Source organism: Peromyscus maniculatus, chromosome 5 (genome assembly GCF_049852395.1).
Source record: "Peromyscus maniculatus bairdii isolate BWxNUB_F1_BW_parent chromosome 5, HU_Pman_BW_mat_3.1, whole genome shotgun sequence".
In the NCBI taxonomy this organism is placed as follows: domain Eukaryota; kingdom Metazoa; phylum Chordata; class Mammalia; order Rodentia; family Cricetidae; genus Peromyscus; species Peromyscus maniculatus.
Window position 1 is genome coordinate 77571612 of NC_134856.1, and position 21581 is coordinate 77593192.

Genomic DNA, 21581 nt, shown 5'->3' on the forward strand with positions numbered 1-21581 from the left:
TTCAGTCACTTATTTTTCAAGGTGTGAGGGGATGTCAGTGGAGGTAGGAATCAAGGGAGCTGGCAAGATGTGACAGATGTGCTAATTGCGACAGATGCATAGTGAGACAGGCTTGCACAGAGACAGGTGAGCAGCAATGGCCATCTTACAGAGGAGCATTGTCAAGGAAGACCATTGTAGTCATCTCAGCTTGTTGGTCTGGGAAGTTTTACAAACCACATTAGTCTCCATCTTCTAGCACATCTCCGGGGAGAGAATCACTGTGCTAGCCAGGACATGTCTCTCCGGTGGTGGAGGGGGTGGCGTGGCAGAGATGCTTGCTGTAGAGTTTGGTCATGAATATATAAGCCCGTAATTTTCTGTTTGAGATAATTGAATAAGAAGTTTTCATCAGAAAATTACAATGAACTGGAATTAAACAGCAATAATAAGACTTGGAGGGGACAGAAACAGAAATCATACTTGGAGCTTGCAGAATCTCTCCTTGATGTTTGGGGTGGTTTAGACAGTGCCTCTGAATTCTGTTCCTCTTTCTTTCTCTTCGCCAGCAGCTCAGACCACACTGTGAACTAGTGCCAGGTGGACATCTCCTTATTCATCTCTTAAAATGAGATCCTTGTAGAGGACTATGATGCCATTTGCTTCTGTGGCTTGCCATAGCCAGGACTGCTTTCACCTCCACCCCTATTGATACCAGTCCTTAGAACCGGACTCTTCTGAGCAGGTCTCTGGGTTGGGGAGCAGCTTACACATCAGCCCTGCCTGGACTCATGGCTTGTTTTACCAGTTGCTTCTGACTCAGGGCCTTCGGAGTTCCTACTTTTTCATCTTGACTGCTCCCCTTCTCTGTTCCCTTTGACTTATCCGAAAGTTGCCTGCCAATCAGATGTTAAAGGGCGCTCACCATCACATCCCTTTTGGGCTGCATGCCACTACCTAAGATGGAATCTGTCATCCAGTCATGAGTTTTTTCATCTTAGAGCTTAGAAGGCCTTTGTTCCCTCCCTCCAGAGTGTTTTAGAAAGGTGGAGGAAAAGGAAGAAACTGAAGATTTTGAATGAAAAACAGGGACAGAGAGACACAGAAGGCAAAGGGATGTAGAAAGGCCCCCTGTCTGTTCTCTGGGGATTGAGGGACTCCCTGCAAAGAGAGGTGTCTGTAGCCCCAGTGGTGATAAGAATAATTGGCCTGAACTGAGTGGCCTGAAGGTAGATTTCAGTGATGAATTTAGAGCAAGAAGACAACAGCTATTTATTGGCTTCTGTGTGTCAGATGTTCTCATATATACATACCCCACTTAATCCCTTTAGCTACTTGACTGGGAAGAATTAAGAAAGAGAAACTCACAGGCTGAAGGCTAAGGCCAGAGCGAAGCCCATAAGGCAAGGTCAGCCCCACTAACCCCAAAGACCCTTCCTTGTTGGCTTCTCCAGAATCCATCCTGTCGTCTCCACCGTGCATCAGGTACCCTCATCTGATTTGTATGCAGCCTGCCTGGTCTGCAGCTGAGCAAAGCTAGTTTGTTTTTATTAAGATAGATCCTCTCCAGTTTAAGGAAAGGTGTATGAGACAGTTCTGCTGGCACCCGGTTGTCACCGTTCCACAATTGAACATTACAAAGCCATCGTAATTTAAAGCATCGCTGGCTGGGTAATTCACTTCATTAACGGTGCTGCCTGAAGAAAACACACTACACATTAGCAATAAACAAATGCCTGGGAGTGCGGTAATGCATGGGAGTTGCACAGGAAGTCCTGTTAGGGAAAGAGTGGGGGGGGGGAGTGGTGGGAGGAGGAAGGGCAGACCACAGCTTAGGGGAGTCGGTCTCCCCTTCCGCCCCGTATTCCAAGAGCTGAAATCGGGGCACCAGGCTCCGAGCCATCTTGCTGGCCCTCAGAGAGACTTTGCGAGCCCACAGGTAACCCACACCCAGTAGTTTCAGAATGCACCGTAGAGAGATCTTGCAGAGTCAGTCATGAATCTGTTTTGCTCTCCTCTTTACCTGCATGCCCCCTTCTCTTTCGCCTCGCATACCCAGGGTCTAAGGAAGTGCGGTCTGTCGTGTCTTTGTCCAGATCTCCAATCTGTTTGCCGGGCTCCCCGCTGGTTGACTCGGACACAGTGTGTCTCAATTGAACACTGTGTCCATGACCGTCACTGTGTCTAAGAGTCAGTCAGTTAGCATGCTTGTGTCCATGAGATTCTTTTATTTCTGAGAGTCAATTGTGAGAGTCGTGTGTGTGTGTGTGTGTGTGTGTGTGTGTGTGTGTGTGTGTCTCCTCGTGTGCTAGAGTCCATGTCCTTTGTCCTATGCTGGTTTTTGGTTTGCTTATGTCTACCTCTGATTTTCTGAGTTCATAAAAGCAAGCATGTGGGGCTCGTTACAACATTCAGAGGCCAGCTCTGCCTGTGTTCTTCATGGAGCAAACATTAATTTCCTGTGTCTCTGAGCTTCTTACCCAAGACAGCTATTTTTTTTTAAAGGCTATTTACATACAGTGATTTAAACCACTCAGTAGCATCTTCATTAAAGATACTAACATGAAAATACAAAAAAAATAAAATAAAAAATAAAAAAAAATGGAAATACAATGCCTTCAACATGGATTTCTTTTCAGTTTGACTTTACAATGTAATTTTTTTAAAAATTTAGACCCATCAGATGTGAAAATATCAATTTCCTTTTCCAGTGAGAAATTCAATAATGAAATGAAAACCAGACTTCATTTGGATATATACCTTATCAATGAAATCTGATTTTTGTTAATAATATCTTACATACTTTCATTTTAAATCAATCTTTTTTCATTCTCTTTCATGAAACAGCACATATCTGGAGGAGAAGTCACCCCAGCTGACAGAGAAATGCAAAAATCTGCAGTCTGACTTGAAGTCTTTATTTAACAAAACGAGACGGTAAGTTCCACTCTTCACATTCAATTTTAAGTAAGTGTTTTGTATTCAAAGCATTCCGAAGCGTATTTGAAATCATTTGGAAAATAAGGTTGTGCTCACTGCAGGATTGTTGGCTCTGAGAATGTCCCCTTGTCGAGGAGGATGGGGGAGGGATGACCCGTGCAGAGCAAGGTCGTCCCCTGGCTGTAGGACTCAGCTTATCTGTCCCAGAGTCACATTTATTATGCCCGATGTATTCTAGCTAAAATTTAAAGCCTGTACACCCTTCTGAATTTGATGTGTGGTTGAGGCATTATCCTGGGAAAATGCTCACTTGAACAAAATTTTGCTTACAACTTCAAGTTCATGGTTTACCACTGGCCCCAGCTGTGGCTCCCCCATCACTCACAGACTGGAGCTTACAATCTCCAATTTTCAATAATCTACCACATCCTCTTCTTCAAACTAGAGAACAGGCAAACCAAGATCTCTACACTTGAGGCATGGAAGAGGCATTGGTGACCTGAGGTTCTGGTATCAGGGTCACTGCTTGGATCATAGCTGGAAAGACTAGCAGTGTTGGACTGAGGAGGTTCTGTGCATGAAGCTTGGAGTTGGGTTGTGCTTGTAACTCCCCTTAAGGAGGCTGGAGATATATCTCAAGTGGTAGGGGCTTGTTTAACACATACAAGCCCTAGGTTCAATCCCAGTACTGCCAAAAAGAAAATGAAGCGTGTGTGTAGGGGGAAACCTTCCTGAAAGGACGTGTTCTGAGTTTCATTTTGCTGTGTGCTTAGCTGATAGGGTGGTGGGGGCAGGGGAGGGGGGTAGTAACAGGTAAGAGATGGAGCTGATTTCCTCCCAGGAATCTGTTCCAGGGAGACTGACCCAGGGTCCATCCTCATGCTTTCCTTCCATTCTTTATGTTAATACTCCCCTTACCTTTCAATTATAAAAATGGTGCTGGGGGAGGAAGACGTTGATCAGGTAATCCACTTTCTCTCTTTCCTGAGTGTGTGGGAGACTGACCTGAGCAGAGAAGCCAAGGTGGGTGGCCTGGTCCAGCCTGCTTTACAACTGCACCTTGGTACAAACCAGTTTAGGACTTTCACTTAATACATTGAGCCCTCCAGCAGGCTGCTTCCTGACTAAGGTAGAGCTGAGTGTTAACCAGGATCCAGGAGACAGGACCCGTTGGAAAATGCTGTGCAGGCTGTGCACTTTCTTGGGTATAATAGGGAGATGTTTCACAATGGTGCCTGCTTTGTGAAGACTCTCATGTACCTCACATAGAAACCTCATTGATTGTTCTAGACCAGGTCCACTGGGGGAAGGCAGGACCAACATGGTAACCCTTGATGTCCCATGCATCTCTTTGTTTTGTCTGAACCTCCCGACTGTCAAGATCCTTGAAATTATTAGAAAGCGTAACAATGTTAGTGGGCTCTGAGTTGAGTTGATCTGGTTGGACATCCTAATCCTGTACAAAGGATGGACTGTTAGTGACTTACCCTCTTTCTGTTCCGATCCAGATGAGTGCTAAGGTTCCTGGGGAAATTGCCCATGCTGTGTGGCCCCCATGCCACACCCGATGCTGGTGCTCTGCTCACCCTTCTAGCCCATAATAGCTCCCCAGTTTTCGGCTATCGTTGTTCAGAAAGGTGGACCTACCCAGGCTTCATCTTTCACTGTTTGTGGTATTTGTTGGATTTGAACATGTGGGAACATGCATAAGAAATCAAGAAGCAGGGGGAAGGAACAAGAGTGCTCTCCATGCACAGCCATTCCAGGTTTCCAGGTCACATCACTGGCCAAAAGAGGAACATGACTTTATGACTGTCTCCCCGCTCCCCGTTTCTGTCTTCTCTCTCTCTGAATCTCTTGTCTCTCTCTCCCTCCTTCCCTCCTCCATCCCTCCCTCCTTCCTCACTACCCTCTCCCTTCCTATCAACTCAGTGATATATTGTTAAAAGTCCCTGAAATCTGCCCTCACCCTTGAGAGCAGTCCCTTCTATAACTCTTGAAGTTACACAGTTTGAGTTCTCTGTGGGTCCCGCAGTGGCCCGAGCTTACTGTAGACTGCTTGGAACACCTGTGTCAAGACTTCTCACCTTGTGCCGTCCCCTCACTAGACTCAGAGTGGCTTCTGCATTGTAGATGGCACTTCACATCTGTTTTGATCCTGTCCGACCTGTTGTCTTGTTTGGGGGCCTGTGGATGTTACAAGGCTTTGGTCTAGCATTTCCAGAGAGACTCTCAATTCTAAACCTTTTGTAGTTCCTATCACATAAGCAGGCACATGAGGCTAAGAAACAAGAAAACTGGAAGAAGAAAACATGGTTCTTGGCTCCAGCATGCCCTGTGGAAATCTGTGTACGCCTTCCCTCAAATACATGTCAGCATATGGCCCTTGCCTCTCACTGTCTTTCTCGCTGATGTTGTCCAGTGTTACTTCTTAAAGTCCCCAATGGAAGGATAGTCCCTATCTGCACATCCTGGCACAGTACTGAGTCAGCAGGGGGGAAGTTCTCTAATATTCTGACCTGAGGTCAGGGAACTGACACCTCCGGGTGTGCTAGGACAGAGCAGTCAACTGCAGCATGCTAATGAGAATGACTGGGCACATGCTCTCCTGTGCATTTTCTCAGTCTTGCCCTGTAGTTTGCAGTTTGATGGCAAGACCTTTCCTAGCCGCTCTTCTGGGGCTTGCCTTCCCATTACACACATACAATTTTCAACGAGCCCATATAATTAGCCTGCGCTAGGATTCTGTGCAGCAGAGGTCTAGGGAGAGCAGGCACAAAGGGCCCACTGCTAGGAAAGCGTTATTCTTGCACACAGGAGACTAATTTTTTTTTTTCAGTTGTATTGTCTATTGTCAGGAATTGTGCGTTCTACAACCAGGGGACAATTAGGAAACTTGCAGGGGACAATTGGGAAAGCCATTCAGTGTATGGTGATAAAAAAAAAAAAGCAATTTCATTTTCTTAGAAATAATTATTTAGCCCTATTTTTGTCATGGTCTGTTAAAGACTTAGAATTTTCTCTTTCATCGGGCAATTTGTCCCTTTCAGGTTGCTAAAATAGGGTTTAGGAGGCAGAGTTACAGTGGGAGGAAAAAAAGCACCCTTTTTTTCTGCCTAGTGTTGACTACATTTTGGAATAAAAGAACAATTAAGCAGTAGAATTAGGATAATCAGTAGAATGAGTCTTATGCATGGCAATTTCTCTCTGTCTCTTTCTTTGTGTGTGTGTGCGTGCATGCATGTGTGTGTGTTATATTTATATGTACTTGTTAATGAGGTTATGTGGACCTGTGCATGCATTTGTGTGCTTGTCCATGAAGGCCAGAGGTGCATGTTGAATGTCTTGTCAATCACTCTCCATTCTCAGTCTGAGACAAGGTCTCTCACTGAACCCAAAGCGCATCAACTTTTCTAGCCAATTTGGCTGGTTATTGTGCTTCAAGAATATGTCTATTTCCTCCTCTTCCTGCAACTGGGGTTCAGGCATACAACACCTCTCCTGCTTTTTAAATGGATTCTGGGGACCAACCACACTGTGGCCCTCATGCTTACACAGCAGGCACTTTAACTACATCCCCAGCCCCAAGATTCTTTATTCTCTGTTTAAAACCATGAGCTCCTAGGTGAGCAGGGCATTGTTTTTAGTTCTGTCTCTCATGCCTAGACATGAATTAGTTGCTTCATAAACATTTATGGAATAAGTAAATTAATTAAGTCTGTAAAAATAACTACTATACCGTATAATCTATGAATATTAAAAATTAATCACTCAAACCAGAAGTTTTAACTCTTTTCATGCCAATTTCCCTTTCTGTGGCTCTTCTCATTACTTTGGGCTTGTGCCTTTTTGGGGGTTGATTTTCTAACTGATCCATTGCCCCTGACTGCCTCCAAGTTTCTCCAGTATAATCCTTTTCACTGGGTTTTCTACCAGGTAGAAATATTAAACTATATTAAAAATACAATCTTATCATTGCTAGTCTTCCCATTTCTCATTATGGCAAACATTATTTACGTATCTTTTGCTCATATGTCTAGAAACAATGGTGGTATGGATGTCCAAGCTGTCCACTGTTTTTCTGACTCTGTTGTTATTAGTCAGATTTTCTTTGTTGTAACGAGTACCAAAGACAAAGGAACTTAAGAAGAGAAAAAGAATTATGGGGCCACAGTTGTAGATGCTCCTGTACACGATTAGACAGATACAAAGCATTTAGGCCTCTGGTGGGAAAGTAGCATGTTGTGGCAAAGCAAAACTGTTTCCCACATGGCTGGAATGCAAAGTCAAAGAGAATCCCAGAGTTCTCTTCAAAGGCTCACCTCCAGTAACCGAAATCTTCCTACCAGGCTCCACCAGGAAATGTTCTAGCATTCTCAAGGGTGCCAAGCTGGGGACTGAGCCTTTCATGTTTAAGATTTGAGGGACATTTAACATCTAAACGCTAACAATTTTTGAACTTTCTCTTCTTTGTGGGTCCACAACTCCCTCTACAAATTATAGTTATATTTATTTAGTTTCCATTGTTTGGCCAGAATGATGAACTACTCTAGTGAAATCTCTCAGAAAGCAATGTCTTAATGCAAGCTTCTATTTGCCAACTCACAGTGTTCAATATTCCTTCCTGATGAGGAAGCTCCCTTGGGAGTCTTCCCCCTAAATATTGACTCAGTGACTCTGATAGTTACCTCTAACAGGCAGTGCCCTGGAAAGACAAAGGAAAATCCTGTATTCTATACTGCTTACAGGAGACTCCAGGTATACTCACATTCTACTGACTGCTTTGAGTCAAGAAACCATGAATGGGTTTGATGTGAGGTTGGTGTTCGGGATGTAGTGTCTATCTAGGAAGCTGCTTGCAACAATAACTTGACACTCTAAAAGTAGACTACTGTCAGCGGATGTCAACCAGGCATCTCTACTCCATATGTTTCCAGTAGCTTTACCATTCCGATCATCATATTAATTATAGGCCTTATCTTAGTTAGGGTTTCTATTGCTGCAAAGAAACACCATGACCAAAAGCAAGTTGGGGACAAAAGAGTTTATTTGGCTTATACTTCCCTATCACTAGTCATCAACGAAGGAAGTCAGAACAGGAACTCAAACAGGGCAAGGAAGCTAGAGGCAGGAGCTGATGCAGAGGCCATGGAGGAGTGCTATTTACTGGCTTGCTCCCCATGGCTTACTTAGCCTGCTTTCTTATAGGACCAAAGACCACCAGCCCAGGGATGGCACCACTCACGATGGGCTGGGCCTTCCTCTATCAATCACTAATTAAGAAAATGCCTTATGGGCACATTTTCCTAATTGAGATTCCTTCCTCTCAAATGACTTTAGCTTGTGTCAAGTTGACATAAAACTATCCAGCACAGGCCTCCTAAGGTGTCTCTTCAAATGAAAAGATCTAGTTCTTATAAGCAACAGCTTAGGCTGAGGATGTGGCTCACCAATAGACTGCTTACCTATCATGCACAAGAAGCTCTGGGTTTGATTCTAGTACCACATAAAATTGTGAGTAGTGGTTGTAATCTCAGCACTTGGGAGACAGAAACAGGAGAATCCAAAGTTCAAGATTCTCCTCAGCTCTGTAGGAAGTTTGTGGCCAGCCTGGTCTAGAGACCCTGTCTCAAAAATAAAAAGAGAAAAAAAAAGAAAGAAAAAAAACCAATCTGGAGATATGGCTAAGTGGTTAAAAGCACTATTTGCTCTTCCAGAAGGCCCTGGTTCAATCCCCAGGAACCACACAATGACTCACAACTGTTTGTAATTCCAGTCCCAGAGGATCCAACACCTTTATCTGACCCCCAAGGGCACTGTACTCGTGAGGAACACAGACATACATGCAGGCAAAATAACCCTTACATACAAATAATAAAATAAAAAATTTTAAAGCAAGGTGAAAGTGTAACAAGAATCTTGTACATCTTTTGACTTCTTGAGCATTTTATGTGGCATCTCTAGTGAGAGGATTAGTGGTCCTCCTCAGAAGTAAGTGTAAGCTACTGCCTTGTAACTTTCTGCAAAATCATCAAAGCATGAAAGACCCACTTTGTATTCAGACAGTTTTCTGAGGTAAGGTACAATGCTCAGAATTATGATTCAGAACTTCTGTCTGGCACTGCTGGGCTGTGACTAGACCATAGACTACCTAGTCAGTATATACGTTATTCTTGTATGCCATTCCATTTTCAATTACAATAGAATTTTCTGAAGGATATCACCTTCATGGGAAGGCATAGAAGTGTTTGTTAAGGAGGTTCTGTACTGCAGGGTGAAATGTGAAGTGGATTGAAGACTGCCCCTAAAACGTTGTCATTCTTTATTACCCTGGAGAGAACAACATGACCTGAATTACTGTGTGAAAAGAGATGGTGTCAATTACAGCAGATCAGCCAGAGTGTGAGCATTCCACTTGACAGCCTGCTAACAAAGCAAGGATTCCTGAATCTCAAGTTGTCTGGGGGAAAGAAATATTTTTTTAGTCGTATGCAAGATCTTTTAAATGACTTGTATCCCTTCAACTTTAAATCCGTGATGACTTTGAAGGTGGCATACACAATTTTGTCTCTCTGTTCTTCTCTGACCTTTTAAACTGGTCCTTTCCGATTAGCTTTTAAGGACCCCAACATCTAGCATGCCTTCTTGTTATTGGTGAAGAGAATTAGGTCAGAAAACAGCGAGTGAAGACCAAAAAGCCTGTCAACAAACAGAAAATAAGATTCACATCTTAAGAGACTGGAGAGATGGCTCAGTGGCTAAGAGTGCCTGCGGATCCTTCAGAGGACCCAGATGTGGTTCCCAGTACCCACGTTGAGCAGCTTACTACAGCCTGTCACTCCAGCTACAGAGGATCTAATGCCCTCTTTTGGCTTCAGCAGGCACCTGCACACATGTGGGATGCACACAAAAAGAGATCCATATCTTACATTTCTCCCAGAGACCAAAGCAAGGGCTGCTCCTGCTGGTATCAAAATTTAAGTTGGGGGCACATGAACTGATATTGAATTCTGTGACAGCTTTCTTCATTTTCAACAGAACATATTTCTTCAACACTCTTAAAAGGGTGTTTAATGATACCTTGCATCTTAATGGGCATAAGAGAATGAACAATCACAATTGGAGAGCTTGAAGTAATAATTTCTAAAGTTCTTCTAACCAATACAGTGTTTGGTTTTAGTACATTTGCTTATCTTTTGAAGAAATCTGACTCCATAAGGTTAAAAAGAAGTGAAAAATGGGATTATGACTTATTCCAAATCAGCTGACCCAGTCAAGGAAGGGTGAAAATGAGATCTCTCTCTCTCTCTCCCCGCCCCTCCCCCTGCCCCGTGTGTGTGTGTGTGTGTGTGTGTGTGTGTGTGTGTGTGTGTGTGTGTGTGATTTCCTGATATTGAAAGATAACCATCATGGTCCCGAATTCCTTAATCAATACTCAGTCGTAGTTACTTGGTGTCATTTTCACAGTGCAAACTGTATTATTTTAAATGTTTGTTTCAAAGGAAAATGGAAAAAAATTGACTTTCTGGTTAAGGTTTATTATGAGTGTGCACATCAGTAATTTGATAAAAAGGCTTTAGTAGGAAGATTATGACAATAGAAAGCATCACATGTAAAGTCACTGAGAAATAATTAGAATTACTTCCAATTTTAGAATAGCTACAAAGGAAATGAATGTTGGTTTTCAAAATCTCCCACTGAATCACTGTGTTTTACATGTGATAGTCAGACTTCCAAGACAGTTCTGAAGGTCATCTTAGTGACATTTGCCATCCCACGGAACCGGTAGGCTAGTGCGAGATGGGGCGGGTGTTTCTCCAGGTTGTGATGAGAGACTGTGGCCTCTGCTTGGCTGCCCCATGGATTGTTTGATGTGATAGAAATCAGCTGCCATGCCATGAGTCTCAGTGCAGTCCTCATGACAAGCACCTGCCACCTACTATCAAGGGCAAGCATCATCTTGTCAGCCATGTGAGGGAGAGGCTTAGAAGTGGACCTTCAATACCAAACAATGTCTTGAGGCTGCAACCTAGTGAGAGATGACGCCTAGCCACTCAGCTAGGTGGCTCACAAGTTCCTGACCTATGCCATCATAGATGCTTACCATTTTAAATGACTAAACTTTGTATTAATTGACCACATACTCATGGACAACTAATTCATAATTCATTCTCAATTCATAATGCTTTAGATAATTACATTTTCATCATAATGACAACAGTTATGACCCTAGTCACCAACAGTGATGACCACAACTTCCTGTTTTGTGGCTCCATGATCTTCCAGCTATTTTAAATGCTTGTGGTCATTCTCCAGAATAGATTTTTATTGTAAAACCCCAAATGTGACAAATGAGCTCTAAATGATTCTTTGGCTTACAGAACATCAGATAGTTATCATGGCTGAGCCAGGATTCATTTTTGTAGGTTCTGTTCTTAGATCTCTCTGATACCACTCATAGTGAGTACAGGATCATAATTCACAAATTTTGGCAGAGAAAGGCGTTTGATTTTATAATGTGAAGCTACTCAGAAGAATTCATCCAAAACGCTATCCATTTCCTCTTCCATACTTATTTTACTTAAACTTCTATAATGTAACTACACTGACATAGTATTATTACCTTGTGTAGAGCTACTTTAGTTGCACCTTGGGTGATCCAGGGCCTTCTCTTGGTTAGAACATGGTTGGTGGCTAATTATTGCCATAGTTCAGAATTGATATCTGAAACTCGATGTTCGGGTCATAGATTACATTTTAACGTCAGAGACATATAGCAAATAGTATATTTCTGGCTCTATAATAGGAATAGGGAGAAATGTTTTCAGTCTGTACCCTATCAATACGCCTTACATTCATTTGGGAACTTTCTTAAAGCATATGTGGTTGAGAGTTCCTGAGTCAGGAGCATGTCTGTAAAGACATTTTTTTTTTTTTAAATTATAGTACTAGGCATTGAACCCAGAGTCTTAGGCTGGCAGTCTAGCACTGAGCTTCATCCACAGCTCATGTCATTTTTTTTCTCAGTTCACAGTATATTAAGACAGCTAATTATTTAAACAGATATTTGCAACACATTGGTTTTCCTTCTCATTTTTTTATTGCTGATTTCTCCTCATTTTCCCTCATATTTGACACTAAGTATGTTCTGGACTAGGTGTGGTGGCTCATGCCTTTTAACCCCAATATTCAGTAGGCAGAGGTAGGCAAACCTATGTGTTTGAGGCCAGCTTATCTTTATAGGGAGATCCAGGCAAGCCAGGGAGACATACCATGGTCTGAACCTCTTTCATCTCTCCTAATTATTCTCTCTTTCACCTACTGCTCCCTTAGAGATTCTTAACAAACACAACAGAGAAATATTAATTTTGATAGTTAGATTAGATATATTTGCTTCTAATATCTTCCAATTTCACTTAAAATAAAAGTCAGTGTTTTATATAGGCTATAAGAACCTTTTCTTTACAAAATTTTTATGTATATAAATATATTTATGATATATGTATATTTACAAATATACATATATAAAATGCACCAGTAATAGCAGAACAAGGCTATAGTGTGCTAAGAAAATGGCTGGGCATAGTCAGCTAACAATTAACACAATGTGTGTTTGGGTTCTTAACATTAATAATTTTATGTAATAGTAATGTCCCAAAAAGGGGAATAGATCCATATAGGAAGAATGTTTCTATCCATCATTGTCATAAACATAACATAAATAGGAAGCTGATTTTGTTGTTAAGATGGTAAAAATGGTTAAAATATTTAGAATTTTCTATTAGATTAGACAAATGCCCTCAAGGCAAGAAAGATGTAAAGGAGTGATGCATGTACCACAAAAGAAAAGTCATCACACACACACACACACACACACACACACACACACAGCCAACAAGTCAAATAGCAGCTGCAAATATAACTATAAACAGTGTCATTCCATTTGAATGGAGCAGAGATTGTCAAAGTAGGATTAAAAGACACAGCACAACTGTCTATTGTTTACAAAAGACAGACATTGGACTCCAAAGATAAAATAGACTGAAATTAATAGATGATATCATCCAAACAGAAACCACATGAGAACTGGAATAGTTTTAGTGATATCAGACAAACGACATTTTTGGAGACAAAATCTCCCAATGTAGCACAGGATAGCCACAAACCAGTAATCTTCTTGCCACAGTCATCTGACTGTTGTGTTCACAACCATTTTTACAGCAAAATACTCTTTTAAAACAAAATAATGTTAATTAGACAAAGATTTCACAATAACTGAAAGACTAGTCTCTCAGGATTGTATAATAACTACAAATATGCATCTAACAACAGAGCATTACAGTGTAAGAAGCAAAGGTTAGGTGCATAGCCTTCATTTGAGAGCTTGCCTAGCTCAATGTGGTTCTAAGACAATGGTAATTCAACCATAGTAATTAGAGCTGGGCATGGTGGCTCATGTCTGTAATATCAGCACTTTCATGGCTGAGGCAGGTGAGTTTCTGTGAGTTTGAAGCCAGTCTGGGTTAGACAGTGAGTTTCAGGACACTGAGCTACAGAATGAGACCTTGTCTCAGAACTACACATCTCTCATCTGCCAATAGAAAGACTCTACTATTCCACTTTCAGTGGTAGAAGGAACAACTGAATAGGCACAAGAAGTGCCTGCTCAGAGAACACTATAAATCGAGTAGATTGAGCAGATACCTGGGAATGCTTAACTACAACAGAATGTGCCTCTCAAAACATGGGAAACAATGTCTGGAATAGTCTATATGCTAGCTCATTAAAAAGGCAGTAGGTTTAAAACAGAAATAATATCAAGTGCATTAGCTAATCACAGTGGAATGAGATTCAAAATCAATAGCAGAAAAATGACTTTGGAAATTCACAAATATGTGAAAATTAAACAACACTTTTCTTAATGCCTAGTGCACCCAAGAGTAAACCAATACATAAATAAACCATATTTGACATGAATGAAAATGAAGACAATAGCCCAAATTTATGAAAAGCGATAGATGATAGGCAAGATCAAGGATTTCTCCTTGGGAGTGATAAAAGCACTGTAAAATTGTAACATTGTTGAATATATATGTGAATGTAATAAAAACATTGACTAATACACTTGCATGGGTGAATCACATATGCAAATTATACTTCAATAAAGCAGTTAACATTAAAGCTTTCCTATGCCTACTGTCTTGGGGTTTTATTGCTGTGAAGAGACACTATGACCACAGCAACCCTTATAAAGGAAAACATTTAATTGGGGCTGGCTTACAGTTCAGAGGTTGAGTCCATTATCATCATGGTGGGAAGCATGGCAGCATGCGGGCAGATATGGTGCTGGAGAGGTAGCTGAGAGTTCTACATCCAGGTCCTCAGGCAGCAGGAAGAGAGAGTGACACTGGGCCTGGCTTGAGCATTTGAGACCCCCAGATCCCACCCCCTAGTGGTTCAGTTCCTTCCACAAAGCCACACCTATTCCAACAAGGCCTAATTCTTAGTAATGCCACTCCCTAGAAGCCTTTGGAGACCATATTCTTTCAAACCAACACACCTACATTCACCTGGGGACTTTGTAGTAGCACAATTTCTGGTTGTAGACTTGGGGTAAGGCCTGAGGTTCTGCACTTCCAACAAGCCTGTGCTATGTGATGCAAGATTGTTAGTCTGGGTGGCACTTAAGTGAGGCCCCTGACATCAGAATTACTCTTCTTTCTGACCTATCTACTGACATCTTGGTAAATGTCACCCTGACTACCTTGGTCCTTGACTGTACCTGCATACCTTTCGTTCTTCTTTTTGCCCAGAATGTCCTCCTCACACCTGCACACTATATATGCACAACCTGACCGCCTCCTTTAAATCACCACCCAACCTTTTCTTCCTACCTTAAGAGCTTTCCTAGCCACTGTACAAAAATTGTCACCTTATCCTGCCCCCCCCCATTATCTTGCTTATTTGCTTTCCATTACTTAGTGCCTAGAAAAACTTAAACACAGTACTAATCCACGTCTTAACTAGATTTACTGCGGTCCTCTCCTATTGCAGTACAAACATCATGGGAACATGGATTTTTATGTTTAGTTTGCTATATTATTGATGCTCAGAACACTGACTAATCCACAGCAAGTGCCCAGTAAATATTTATCAAATGAATATTTGCAAATAAAAGGTTAAGTACTGTAGGTGTACGTAGTGAATGGATGATGCAAAAGATACAGGAAGGAAGGGTCACCTCTGTGGTGGGAGTCAGGTGGATGTGAGGCAAAGGGTTTAGAGCCACCCACACATAGCCAAAAAAATCTTATCCTCCCACCGCTCTGACTGTTGTAACTCTCTCTTCCTATATGATGCCACTCAAGGGGCAGGAAATACTATATTTTATTGGTTCTCTCAGAATGTTTGCAATATAGAAGATATTTCTACAATCTGATACTAGCCTGCTGGTTTCATCTCTGAATATCCACTTATATGTCTGTAAATTCCTTTCTATAAGATTTTAAAAAAGAGGTCATCATTTTTACCTTCCAAAAATCTTATACTAGTCATATTTTAAGAGTAAATAGAAAATCTTTAACAGGATGCTCATTTCTTGCTTATTTATTCTTTGTATCCTGTTGATGTATTTGCATGTGCAGAAGGAACTTTCCCAGATACTGAAGATTACACTTTGTTTTCTTCTGTGAGGTTCTGATTTATTTTTACACTGTAACAAAAGATTCCACTGAAGCAAAATCCAGCTATTCCCAAGTACTCCTGAGAAATACCATCGCAAATAGGCTTGCATTGGTCTTCTGTAGTTTTTGCTGTCCATCCATGACTGATCTTATGTTTTACCTTTTATGCTCTTGCTGGAGTTAGTTAGGACTGATTGCATTAGTTGGGATTCTCTAGATAGGATCGTTTAGGAAATAAATGGCAAGAAAAGGAGAAAGTAGAAGGATTTGTGGAATACGTTACCCTGGATCTCTCTTTAGGCTAGGCAGGGCATAACTGTATTTCCATCTTGGTCCACAGTTTCTGATAAGTGGTCTTATGCTGGCTAGATTTTTTTTTGTCACCTTGACACAAGCTCAGGTCATCTGGAAAAATGTCTCCATCAAATTGACCTATAGGCAATCCTGCAGGGCATTTTCTTGATTGATTGGGATTGATGTGGGAAGACCCAGGCATTGTGGACAGTGACCCTCTGGGCAGATTGTCTTGAGTGCTATAGGAAAGCACACTGAGTGAGCTATAAGGATCAAGCTAGTGAGTGATGTCCCCCATGGCTTTGCTTCAGTTTCTGCCTCCAGGTCCCTGCCTTGATTCCTACCCTGACATAGCTCCACGATGGACCACAAACTGTAAGCTGAAATAAGCCCTCTACTCCCCAAGTTGCTTTTGATCGTGGTGTTTATCACAAACTAAGACAGGCCCTCTTCACCTGCTACAGTAGCTCTTTCTGGGGATGCTATAGATGTGGGATGGCAACAGCTTTTCCTGGTGCACCTCTTTCCTAGCCCTACTGTGTGCATCACCAATGAGTGCAGCCTTTCTCACACCTTCCCACCTGGATAGGAGTTAGAACAGTCCCTCCCAGTTTGCTTAGGTTAGTCACAGCTTGTAGGATCTCCTCCCATGGATCTACATAGTAAATAAAGATACCTCCAAATTTTTATTTCCTAGGATGGATAAATCATCCTTTAATTAAAAAAAATCAATGTTAGACATTTTCAAATAATGTGCTGTAGTCCCCTGGAGGCTTCACCTCGGTACTTTTAGGAGTTAATCTCTGAAGCTGTTCAGTAATACTTATTTAACTCGTTAGAGAGACATGAAACGTATGGAGAGAATGAAAGTTTGAGAGACCTCCCTTCCATGCTGGTTGACAATACCCACAGCATTCTCATTGGAAGCCAGCATCATACAGAGTTGAAAACCAATGTAAATCAAAGTCTTCTGTTGTAGAATAAGTAACAGGGCTGCTACATGGCTCCACTCATTCAGTGGCCACATGCTCCTTTACATTTAGCTTCCATGTGCTCATCAGCCATGCTTTTAAAAAGTATTGCCCAGTAGAAACAATTAGATGAGTGGAATAAAAGTCTTACAGCACTGTATTAACTATAAGCGTTTATTTATGCATTTGTTTATTTATGTTTGTGTGTACATGTTTCTGTGCATGTGTCAGGAAGTGTTCATACAGAGGCCAGGAGTCAAAATTAGGTGTCTTCCTCAATCACTCTCTACCTCGTTCTTTGAGGCAGAGTCTCTCACTGATCCAGATGCTCACTGATGCAGCTAGACAGGGATCCTCCTATTTCATCTCCCAGCACCGAGATTGCAATGTGTGTTGCCATGCCTACTTTTTGTGTGGGTTCTGGGTATCAAACCTAGTTCCTCATGCTTGGGTAGCAAGCAATTTACAGACTAGTCATTTTCTAGCCCCTAAAGGTCTTATTTCATGCAGAGCTATGTGATGATATTTTGTTTGTACTCTAACAAATAAAATTTGCCTGAAGATGAGAGGACAGAAGCAGCCACTAGATTAAACACAGAAGCCAGGCAGTTGTGGCACACACCTTTAATCCCAGCACGTGGGAGTCATATGCCTTTAATCCCAGCAGTAGGAAGGTTGAGACAGGAAGTGATATGGCTGGGCAGACAAAGGAATATAAGGCAGAGGAGACAGGAGTTCAGCGCCCTTTCAGCTGAGGACTCAGAGACATTTAGTCTGAGGATTCCTGGAGACAGGATCTCTCCTTCCTTTGGCCTGAGGATTTGATAGTGGTGAGAAGTTTCTCTAATGGCTTGTTCCTTTGTCTCTATCTGATCTTCCAGCATTTACCCCAATATCTAGCTCTAGGTTTTTATTAAGACCAATTAGGATTTGTGCAACAAAGCTGAGCTGCAAATGATTTTGAGTCACACAACATTACACAGCAGCTGACATGATTAGTACTGAGCTGCTCCTACCCATTTCAATGGGAATGGTAGGTTGGCATTCAACATGAAGAGATACAAGAAGAAATTAAATGAGTATCACAGATGGCCGAATGGGACTAATAAATGAATAACCCCAGGATAACTTCAAGGCACCTAATAAGTGCCCAATAAATATTTGATGCTTCAATTAATTACTCATAAATTAAAGCATTTTAAAGGCCCAATTTTATCTTAATTGACATAAAACTAGTCACAGCATGTGAATCTTCATCTTCAAAGACTCATTTATTGAAAAATACTGAGACACTTGATATGATATTTATTTAATACCATTTACTATGTTATTTATAATGTGTCTCATTTTGAGTATTATTAATGATGACTTAAGTAGACAGTATTTATTCTATTGAAATAAGTTGCTACATTATTTAGTGTGATTTACTGTGTCTTGGGACCAGAAAATGCTTCTGATGAGATTAATTTTCAGTTTCATTATAAAAATAGATGAGATACGACATGATATATTAGAAAGAGAGCCAGAATGTAAATCAAAAGAGCTTTATTCTTAGCTCATCCACTTACAATGCAATATTGAGGAAGCTGTTTACCTCCACAGACATTTTAGCTTTATATTTTTGTAAAAATGTAAGCCATAGAGCTGCTTCTCAAGACTTTAGGGTAGTGTTTGTACTTTGTAAACTGAAAACCCACTATAAAATCATAGTTTCACGCAGCTAGTTTATCAGCAAAGTGAGATAGAGTATGATTGGCATCTTTAAATATTAAGTTAAATTGGAGCCAGCTCCAATTTAACAGAAGATGTGCATCACTAAAACAAAACGTTTCGAATACTGTCTTACGGTTTTATTGCTGTGAAGAGACACCATGACTATGGCAACTCTTATAAAGGAAAATTTTAATTGGGGCTGGCTCACAGTTCAGAGGTTTAGTCCATTATCATCATGGGGGAAGCATGGTGGCATACAGGCAGACACGGTGCTGGAGAGGTAGCTAAGACTTCTACATCCAGATCCTCAGGCAGCAGGAAGAGAGAGAGTGACATTGGGCTTTTGAAACCTCAAACCCCAACCCTAGTGACACACTTCCTCTAACTATAGATGTTTCTGTCATACATTTATTTTAGTAGAAAACAGCAAATTTAATGTTTACAGACGAAACTTGATATAGAGGCAGGAATGATTTTTAAATGGTTCCAAGACTGCTTCTTTATTAAAAACTATTAAAAATGTAATCACCCCGAGAGAATTCATACCAGATCTTAATGAACATAAAATCACCTTTAATATCCCAGGGTAATGATTGCCACTTGGATCTTTTAGGGTAGTTCTGTTTGAGTCATTGGATGACTCTGAATCAGTTTTGCTTGATGAGTCAGGTGTAGCCACCCACACCTGGCTTCCTTGGCAGGACTCTGTAAGGCTGGAACTACAATGGAGAGGGAATGTTGGTGAGTTAGGCTGACATCACATAACGAGGAGGAAGTGGAGGGACTGCAGTGGACTTGGAAACAGGGAGCAGAAGAGAGCCCTTTAGTCTCACATTTGCCAACTCCTGTGGTGGAAATGGTCCCACACTGGCCAGCTTCAGGCCACCAGTGATTTAACAACCTGTTCACAACATTCTTGGAAATTAAACAGCCAGGCTATCACAAGCTCATATGAGCTAGCTCCAGCTAGCAAAAGAACATGGAGGAAGGGGAAAGAGGCTGCCTGTACTCACCCTACTCCCAACAGTGTGGGTCAAGGAAGATGACTTACTAGCAAGTCCAAATGCCAACCAAACAGCTATAGGAGCCATGAGCTGAATGAGATGTCCCCCACAGGCTTCTGTGTTTAAACACTTGGTCCCTGACTGGTGGCGCTGTTGGTGGAAGTTTTGGAACTTTTGGGACAGGGATCCTGGTCAGCAAAGGTGGGTGCCTCTAGGTTTGGGGACTATAGTTTGGCTTCCCTACTTTGTCCTCTCTGCTTCTGGGTTCACTGAGAGCTGAGGAGGTGGCTCTACCACACACTTCGGCCACTCGGAATGTTTTTATGTCCTTTGTGGCACATAGACTAATTCTCCCTGAAACCATGAGCCCAAGCAGTTTCTCCCTGCAGTGGTTTTGGTCAAGTATCTGTCATAGTGAAAAGGAGTGTTCCTGGGGGTTAGATCCCTACTGCACAGCAGCAAAAGCCATTCCTCCATTTCCTGTGTGAAGAATTGAGCAAATTCTATAATGGTTGCTTGGAGTTCCAAAAGGAAGCTAAATTCAGTCAACATATGAATGACTTATGAATTGGATAAGTCAGTGGAAGTCATAAAGCTTGGGATCAGGAAATGTTGCTTTGAGCTTCTTCAGAGTAGCCGATGACCTTGTTACATTTCACATTTGTGCTTAAATACATGTTTCCTCAGGTAATGAGGATGTCAGCATGTCTTAGAGATTGTGGTAGGCTGGGAATGATCAGTTTGCCAAGTTCTTTGGGGGAAAACATAGGGCAGGCAATCAAGATGTTATAAATTAGGTGTGAGAAGGGCCATTGAGGAACATTGGTCAAGGCACTCCAAGGGTTCATGAGAACCAGCATTAGCTGTCCAGGGAACTCTAAAAATCGTATCATTTAAAATATACAAGCTCATGATAAAATTCCAAATTTTAGATATTTGAGCCAGAACAAGGGCTGATAGAATACTGTTTATTGCCATGTATCATCATCATAGGAAAATACAGTTCTTAAAAGTTTTACTTTATTATTGTGCATATGAAATGTGTAGACAGGTATGGACAAACAAGTCATGGCATGTATGTGGAGGACAACTTTGTGGAATCAGTTCTCTCCTTCCACCTCTGGGGATCTAACTTAGCCTGGCCTCCAGGCTGGCAAAACAAGTGCCTTTACCACTGAGCCATTTCTCCGGATATCCCCAAAATATCATTTTAGAGCAATTATAAACGCTTTAAAAGGTCTTTAAGAAATAAATAAGTTATGTATACCCCAAACTGAGTGTACAATTTGAAGGATCTTTGCATTCACATCCACCATGACTATTACAAAGGTTTTGAACCTGTCAATAATCTGCAGAAGTTTTCTGGGCTGTTTTTGCAATCCATCCATCTCTCCCATGGCTTCCCGACTTCCGCATGCCAACCCCATCCCCAGGTGACTTCTGGACACTTTGTCGTTCTGGTCAACTTTTCATATTTCTGATGCAGTCTGTGCCATGTATTTTTGTTTGTTTGTTTCTGGCTTCTTCCCTTTGTGGCAATTATTTTGCTGCCATAACAATAGTTCATTCTTTTGTACTGCTGAACAAAAGCAACATATTCCATGAAGATGTATATAAAACAATTTTGTGTAACCCCTTTGGATTACATTGGATTGCTTTCAGTTTTTGCCTGGTACAAATAAGGTTGATTTCATCAATTGTGTTTGGATCTTTGTGTGGCCATGTTTCTGTCTCTCTTGAATACTAAACACCCTGGGAGGATGGTAGCAGGGTTTTCATGATATGTATATGTTTAACTTTTGAAGGGACTGCAAAATGGCTTACTAAAGTAATCGTCTATTTTACATTCCCACAATGAGCACAAGAGTTCTGGTTGTTCTGCGCTTGCCAAACTTTGTATGATTCATATTTTCAATTTTAGCCATTTTAGTTGATGTGCTGTGGCATAGCATTGTGGCTTTCATTTGAATTTCCTAGCAGCTGACACTGTTAAGTAT

The 21581-nt window shown here is 41.4% G+C and overlaps 1 protein-coding gene across 3 annotated transcripts in view; it reads left to right on the forward strand.

Annotated features, from left to right (window-relative positions):
* The window catches only part of St8sia6 (ST8 alpha-N-acetyl-neuraminide alpha-2,8-sialyltransferase 6), a 237710-nt gene that overhangs the window by 159498 nt on the left and 56631 nt on the right, over positions 1-21581 (forward strand). For all 3 annotated transcript variants that reach the window (XM_076572698.1, XM_006989947.4, XM_076572697.1), the window contains one exon: positions 2827-2916. In XM_076572698.1, coding sequence (XP_076428813.1) covers positions 2827-2916 — 90 coding nt within the window. The remainder of the gene's footprint in view (positions 1-2826; positions 2917-21581) is intronic.